This window comes from Camellia sinensis, chromosome 8 (assembly GCF_055761805.1).
Source record: "Camellia sinensis isolate YWXY chromosome 8, ASM5576180v1, whole genome shotgun sequence".
Lineage (NCBI taxonomy): Eukaryota > Viridiplantae > Streptophyta > Magnoliopsida > Ericales > Theaceae > Camellia > Camellia sinensis.
The window spans coordinates 8,357,527-8,365,997 of NC_138968.1; the positions used below are offsets into that span (position 1 = coordinate 8,357,527).

The window sequence follows — 8,471 nt, forward strand, 5'->3', positions numbered from 1 at the left end:
TCTGATTGTATTATTGATAAAATAAGTACAAATTGATAGCACACAGAAGTATTATTGATAAAATAAGTAAAAATTGATAGCACACAGAATGATGACATGTACCCAAAATTGTATTACACAAATTGATAGCACACAGAAGTATTATTGATAAAATAAGTACAAATTAACACACAGAATGACATGTACCCAAAATTGTATTATTGATAAAAATAAGTACAAACAAATTGATAGAACACAGAATGACATGTACCCAAAAAAATTGATAGTATGTTATATGACAAATGGTGATAAAAATGAAACCCACATTTATATATTAAACCTTTCTTAATTTAAGAAGAAAATGAGTATTGAGAGATGTTAAGGTTTCTTATAGTGTCTTTGTGTTAGGCCACACACACCCCTCCTTTTCTCTCCCTTCTCATACCGTCTGGCCAGACCCCTCCCCCTCTTTTTCTCTTTCCCTCCTTGCTAGTAGAGTCTTCACATAGTAAACATGACACAAACATCTGACAGATTTTTTTGTTAACACACAAACATATTGATTGGAACAAACACTTATTTCCCTTTCTGCTAACATCTTGCACTAAAATTCACACAAGCACTTCCACAGTAAATATGCGCCAAGGGCGATCCACAGCCACAAGTAAGCAATCCGCAAGTACGAAACCCTGCACATTTCATTTTCTCAACACTCTTCCCTTCCTGTTACCTTTTAAACTATACACCTATAGACACTGAAGGGCAAACAAAACAACAATTTGTGACATGTGTGCAGAATAATGAACAAAAGACACTCGTACCCATTTAAATATTTAAAAACAAAAGAAAACACACACAATTTTCCACATTCCAACATTGACAACACTTATGGCGCCATGGCTATTTAAATTATGCAGAAGCTCAATATAAAGCTACAACAAGCTGTCTTTAAAGTTTCTAAAAAAGCACATAACGGTAACTGGAATTTTAATACGACAACTGAGACAAAAATCTCAAAACATAAAAAGCTCTCCCTGATAAATGAAATATTTCTTTTGTAACCACCCGGTTCAATGCAGCAAATTAGTTTCTGCCTCGACTTCCTCTCAGCTCAGGCTCCCTAAACACACAAATCCAGTCACAGATGAGTTGTGTTCGCGAGTATAGATTATAACATGGAAAAAGATACTTCATAGAACACTCACTAGGGGTGGGGCCAACTGTGGAGTCCACACAGTATAGGACCCACACCATTGTGAGTGTTCTGTAATCCATTCTATGGTTTGTTTGTGTATGTAGAACTACTGTTATAAAATTAGTTCACAGGGCGCATGGGTCAGACCTCTGGATGTGATCGAGAATGAGAAGCCTAGGTCCAGGAGGGATTTTGACATCTCTAAGAGCACTGAAACATATCACCGTGGAAAATACCATCAAAATATAAATACAGTTAAAATGAAAGTGTAAAGGATGGGTGAATCTTAACTACTTGCCTATCGGTGAGCAAAGGCAAAGTGGTGTCGGTTAACAAGCCTTTCTTGAAATTCTTTTCATAATTCTGGAGGCCAAGGTTGGTTAACATGCTTCTCGTTTTCACGTAGAGCACATCTTCAACTGGTGGTTGAGAAAACTTCTCCCCTAGCTGCATGACCACACGGAAAATGCTCTAAGCATGGTAAGTATATCAACACAAAACAATTATAGAACCATCTCAACATTCTCACCTGGCTCAGAGAAGGCCATGGACAATGACATAGACAAATCAATTCATGTCATACACAATTGCCTAAACCTTACTTTACCAGGACATTCATTCAGGTTCTCCATGTATGAAAGGTTAAATATGAATAGCTCTCTTCATATAGATTAGATACATTTTCCTCTTCCCTATATTCAGGAATTATTTTAATTTTTTTTATAGCAATCCATGCATATTTTCCTCTATATGGAAAATATTGAAAAAAAAAATCAGAAATCCATGCAGACTTCCTTGGCTAGGGATTTAATCTTAGGAAGGGATGCACAAAATCATGTCAAACCCAAATAATGCAATTGAATACAATAACTTCAAGCATTGTCCAAGCCTTAATGTTCAGCATGTTACCATCACATTGTAATAGATTGATTATATCATGTTGCTTTTGAAAATCTGTGGAGATGTACATAAAGAATCAGAGACAGCATCTCCAAAAACCTTGCCAATGGCACATAACTAAATATGTCCGTCTTTGCAAACTTATTTAAACTAAAGTTTTTTTCTTTGTTCAAGTAGCTACAGTTTGTGGAAGAACCTGAGGGAGTGACAGTCAGAAAAGTGAAAGTGAGTTTTCAACAAATTCTGCTACCAAATGGTGAAACTCACTTGTTCATCAATACAATTTTCAAGTTATAACAGCAGACTCCTCTACAAATGTCCAAACAGATGGCAGACACAAGTGGAGACAAGTGTCATGCACACGAGTACAGCACACCACTCCTGAAAGTTAGAAGTGTAACAGTTCAGAGTACCTGCCCCTAATGTCAAAAATGCCATGTTAATGTGGTAAATTTTAGCTTTACATATGTCCATCTGAACACATAACAACATGGGGTCAACAGACAGTATGTCAGTTCATATGCAGTGCCATTGGATATCATATAGCTCGCCATAAATAGCACCAACACTAGAATTATGCAGATTCTAACATGTTCACAGCATGCATTGGCCTTCTTTATAGCAATGGACTTCAAAGTAAACACATGGTAATAACTGGGGTGCTGTTGAAGTTGATGAATTTCATCTCTAGATTATCACCTTGAAAAGTCCACCCTGAACAAGTGCAAAGAAGAGGCCAGATGTGACTACATTGGCTGCCTGGTTCGGGCCACCCAAGCCACTCACCAATGAAAACATGGCTCCAGAACCAAAAGCTGCCACCATACTGCAATCATAAATCATCTCAAATAAGTAGACAAATAAGAGTATGGGAAAATAAAACCCCTTTGCAAATTCAAAATCCAAACATAGCTTTAAATGATACACCTTGCAAGGATTTGTTAAAAAAAGAGGGGTTATAAAAATTTTGAGGGGCACACATGAAAAGAGGGGACAAATTGCAAAATGATAGTTTTGAAAATTTTAAGCGGGGACCACCCCTCCTGGGCCACTGATAGCTTTGCCACTGGTCCTCACCCAAGGAATGTGGCCACCTCCATGCATGCAATGAACAGTGCACTTCACCTCCGGCAAGCCCAAAGAGTCTCCATTGCCACTCTCTCTGCCACCTTATCTCTCCCCATTTCCATCTCTGGTGTTTTCATGCCATCTCAGTCCCTACCATAACTTCCCAGAGGGCTTCTCAACCTGCCCACTCACCGCCAATCCTCTACCATTTCTATTGAAACTTAAATGCCCTTCATCATGTTGTACAAAATAAATGTGCAATGCAATCATCCCCAATGACTAATATGCAAACATGTTAAGGAGCCAAACACTGGTGATGTTATGACAGTCAATGATACAATAATTGTTTATTATTTCTTAGGTAGATTAATGCCAAAGTGTTATGCAACAATGCAATTAAATAAATGAGGCAGTACACTTTAGCAACTATCATATTCAAGAAAATTCATAAATTAGTTATAAGACCGTTGCAATTTCAGCTCCCCTCTGTTCCTATTTATCAGAATATTTATGAATTGGTGTGATAGTAAGTGCAATCTGCCCCAAGCATTTCGGTGTAGGTTCCAGTCACATGAATTAGCCTCTCCACCAAAAAAGTGTGAAGAAGCTAACTACTTGCTACCTCTCCTACTTGCTAACTACATTCTCTTTGTGACACAATTTTTTTTCATATAATCAATAAATGAATTTCAATAGTAGTAGTAACCACATCTTCCACCAATATACAAATGGATGACTGCTTTTAACTACCATTTTACATTAGAATTGCTCCTTTTAAATGGTTGTTACGTACTACAAAAACATTTAAAAAAATATAAAACCTTTTTTTTTTTTGTTTTTTTGGATTCTCATGCATCCTCTCTGTGACACAACTATTTTCCTACAATCAATAAATGAATTTCAATAGTAGTAGTAACCACATCTTCCACCATTATACAAATAGATGACTACTTTTAACAACCATTTTACATTAGAATTGCTCCTTTTAAATGGTTGGCACGTACTACAAAAACATAAAGAATAAGCTTTAAGCCCAAAACAATTATAGATGTCCTTCATCATGTGGTACCAAAAAAAATTTGCAATGCAATAATCCCAATGACTAATATCCAAATATTAAGGAGCCAAATACTGATGATGTTGTGACAGTCAAGGATATGATAATTGTTAGTTATTTTTTAGGTAGATACTTTTTTGGGTGAATATTTTTTAGGTAGATTAATGCCCATATGTTATGAAATATTGCAATTAAACAAATTTGGCAGTGCACTTCAATATCTATTATTTGCAAGAAAATTCATATGTTAGAGACCAGACCAGACCAGACCATTACAATTTCTGTTATTCTTCTTTATAATATATCTATTTTTATATTTTATTTTTTTGGGATTCTCATGGATTCTTTTTGCAAATCAAAACATTTTTCCTAGCATCAATCATTGAATATCAATAGTAATAACCAACCACATCTTCCACCAATATGCAAATAGATGACTACAATAGTTTTTATTTCCGCTATTTTACATAAAACTTTTGAAGAATAAGCTGTAAGCCAAAAACATCCTGAACAATAAGGTGGAAAGAAAAGGTTCAAGTAAGCTTACCTAGACTGCACATCCTCCTTCCCTCTTATTCTTTTCATGACACATGATATACCGGCATTGACACCTGTCATGACAGCAAAATTGCGTGCTTGTACAAAGGGACCCCCTGCGAGGGCCTATAAACAAAATAAACCATTTGTTAATTACACATCAAGTAAGTTTCTACATTAAACAGTAGTTGCATCATCAAAAAGCTGAATTTGGGTTGCCAGAAACAGGATGTTAGAATAAGAACCAGAGGGCCTTAATTCCACTTCCAAAGGCTTGCACTACGTATCAACTTATTCAGGGTATGCTTAGATTAGAAGACCTGAAAATTCTCAATTTGACTAATAGAAGAATCCATTCCACATTCAAAATGAGATACAATTCCAAATAAAACCAAACAAAGCCCTAAATGATTCTTCAACAAATGAACAGATAAATAGAAATATCCTTATCATGACCCATAAAACAAGCAACCAAAAACCAAGTTTGCTCTATTTTAACAGATATAAGCACAGGACCCCAAATTATATAATCAGCAAATTAATCCAGAACTTAGCATCTCCAATCCCTGACTCAAACCTATATCAAATTTAAATTTGGATAAAAATCACTCAAAACACCCTCCACTCATTGTCCCAAACTTACACCAAATTGAATTTTACTAAAAATTTTACCCAAATCAAATGTTTACTCAAAATTTTCAAGGCTATTTAGTGGCTCTCAAATTTACCACTCTCCAATTACCGAATCTTTTACATGGGGCGGGAAGTCAAACTTGGGAACTTGCCGTCCTTGGCTTGTTAATCCTCCTTGTGAGGATGGGTATCAGCTTTGATTATCACGTTACTTTTTTTTTTATTTTTTATTTTCTCTATTATTATCTATTAAATTTTTTTCTTTTACTGAATCTTTTACTTAAATCTGAATATGTCCACCGGAGTGGTTTATACCAAATAAGGCTTTTACTCAAATTTTTATTCAAATGAGTAAAATTTTGAGTAAGCTTTTACTCAAGTTTTCAAGCATTGTAGTGAACCAAAATCCCCCCCAAAAAACCCCTAACTCGGCACAAAACCTAATTTGTGAAGCCAGCAATAGAATACACACATATAGGTATGCACGAAAAATAAGCAATATATGAAAAATTAGGAGGGTAAGGGTGAGGATGGAAAAAGAACCTGGGCTTGCTGGAGAGAGGCCATGGCTTGGGGATTCATAGAGGCAGCATTAGGAGGAGGAGTGGGGAAAGAAGAAGAGACGTCGTTGGTGAGGGTGCCCATGAAAGCACCTATGGCGGCACCCTGGGCGGCGCTGGTGGCGGTGACGACGGCGGCCTCCACTGGCAACGACTGCTTGGCCAACCATGCCTTGAACCCTGCCTCCAATTCCTTGAACTTGGCTTGCAATTGAGCTACTGGGTTCTGTGTCTGAGTCGCCACTAGTCCTTTTGACATCTCCCCCACCATCACTCTTTGCTGTCTCTATGTTTTTTTGTTCTCGACTTGTCGCTGCTGTGCAACTCTCTCCTCTCTCTCTCTCTCTCTTCTCACAATTGGAATCCGGAAGCTCTAACAAGGAGCTGTTTTGGGGAGTATGGATGGATAACAAAATACGGTAAATTACACTTTATACCCTTCCATTTCATACCTAATTTTATTTTTGTCCTTTCGTTAATTTAATGAGAAATTCTATTTTCACATACTCAGGTCTTGTTTGGTATGATCTAAAAAAGTCAAAAAGTCACTATCTTATTTAAGTCATATCATCTTATTTAAGTCAAATCACCTCTCTAACACATCACTTCAAATCCAACCCATATGCAATCCATATTTCATAAAAAGTCAAAAAATACACTTATTTAGATCATTATAAATCATCACTTAATTACCTCAATACATATCTTGTCTTAATACACATACTTATTAATTTAATTATTAATTAATTTTTTCAATCTACACACTAAAAGTTACAATTATACCATTCACTCATAATCATTGTACATACACCACTCAATCTTATTTTCACACACTTGTTAAGTGACCTTACTTTTAGATTTGTAGACCCATTTTATACCCACGTAAAGACCATTCAAGATCACAATGTGAAGTAAGACAAAATCTTCCATTGAAGACCCTATTGAACCTCTATTAAAAATACCATTGAAAACCCTTCAAAATATTGTTGAAGATGAGGCATCTTTCCAATTTGTTATTGCATTTACTATTTTTAGATCTCTGTGCATTCCATTGCTATAAAACCCTCATGTTTTGTTTTTTTAATAAATATTTTTTGATTTGGGGATTTTGGCATTGTTTTTTCAAAATTATACATTTAATAACTCATAAATAAAAGTCATTAGTTTGATAAATTTATTCTGAAAAAAAATAAAAAAAACTTTCAGCAGTTGATGTCTGAATGTAATGAAATAATTCGACAGTTGATATCCGAATATAATAAAATAATTCAGCACTGATTGTTCGATTGAAAACCGCAAAAGGAAAAGGGAAAAAAAGTTCTGTACGAAAAACTAACATTTTCATCACTAATGGAGTATAAATTTAGAGATTAAAACAATATGAGAGTTGTTATGAGAGTATTTCTTTCTAAGTAATAAAAGAGTATAGGGTGTGTAGCAAGCAAAGTGACAACAATGAAAAAATTACGATTTTTTTTTTACTCAAAATGTGTATATTAAGATTTTTTTCATTTTTAAAAAATGTGTACAGAGAATATTTTCATAATATTTTGGGTGCTAGTGGAAATTCATTATGATCATTTTAATTTAAAATATAATTGTCATTAAAATAATATTTTATTAAGTATGCATTGAGATAATTAGGGGTATGAAAATAAAATTTCCCTAATTTAATGTTAATTAGTTAGTAGAAATTGTCATGGGACGACCCTAGTACAAGGTATTTTTAGTGAAAGAAAAATACAAATCCATTTTTATTTCTTATTCTTTTATATCTATCAACTGTAATTTTTTTCTTATACTGTAATTACATCACTTTTTATGTTACTTCAATCTATTTCATCATTTCTCCACCATTTATTGATGGCATTAGCTGATAATAAGGAATAAAATTATCTGGCAAAAGAATTGTGGTAATAGATAATAAAAAGCATGTGGGGAAAGGATGTGGGTCGCGATGATAGGGAGGGGCAATGGCCATGAGTAGTGTAGAGAAAAATGATTATGGAAATATGATGGGGTTATATTAGAGAATTAGAAAAGAAAAATAAAGAAATTATGTTTTTATTATAAAAAAGGTTATCATATGAGAGTTCTATGACAATTTTTATTAAATAATCTAATATCAAATTAATGAAAGGGTTATATTGTGATTTGACCAAAATATCAGAGATTGATTGTTAGAATTAAAAAAATATAGACCAAAATAAATTTTAATATAGTCATTGAGATTTGAAAAAAAAAATACAATATTAGTCTTATATTTTTTACATAATTATATTAACATTTTTTAATAATGTTAAAGCGACTGAAATTAATATAGGCGATAAATACACTAAAATAAATAAAGATATATATATATATATATATTCTAATTGAAAATATATGAATATATTATTTTTTTTATTCATGTAACTAACCAATTATTGATAAAAAAATAATCTAATTATTATATGAATTAAAATTACTAAAAAAAGTTAATATAATTATATTAAAATTATAAAATTGCCTGTATTTTTTTTTAAACATTTTAAGAAAAACG

The 8,471-nt window shown here is 33.6% G+C and overlaps 1 protein-coding gene across 1 annotated transcript; it reads right to left on the reverse strand.

Annotated features, from left to right (window-relative positions):
* Window positions 1-855: 855 nt before the first annotated feature.
* On the reverse strand, window positions 856-6,383 carry LOC114314863 (chloroplastic import inner membrane translocase subunit HP30-2). Its single transcript, XM_082881982.1, has 6 exons — window positions 5,913-6,383; window positions 4,747-4,862; window positions 2,774-2,900; window positions 1,473-1,621; window positions 1,322-1,384; window positions 856-1,099 (listed from the first exon to the last, which is right to left on the reverse strand). Exons 1-6 carry the CDS (start codon window positions 6,198-6,200, stop codon window positions 1,063-1,065), a joined length of 780 nt encoding a protein of 259 aa, XP_082738108.1. The 5' UTR covers window positions 6,201-6,383; the 3' UTR covers window positions 856-1,062.
* Between the last annotated feature and the right edge of the window lie 2,088 nt (window positions 6,384-8,471).

What these genes read in the sequence shown, in the direction of transcription:
- LOC114314863 (XM_082881982.1), bottom strand. Translation starts at nt 6,200, where the DNA reads ATGGTGGGGGAGATGTCAAAAGGACTAGTGGCGACTCAGACACAGAAC. An exon ending in TTCAGGGTGGACTTTTCAAG is followed by an intron (nt 1,622 to 2,773) that starts GTGATAATCTAG and finishes GTGGTCATGCAG; the next exon opens with CTAGGGGAGAAGTTTTCTCA. An exon ending in ATTCTCGATCACATCCAGAG is followed by an intron (nt 1,100 to 1,321) that starts GTCTGACCCATG and finishes TTGTGTGTTTAG; the next exon opens with GGAGCCTGAGCTGAGAGGAA.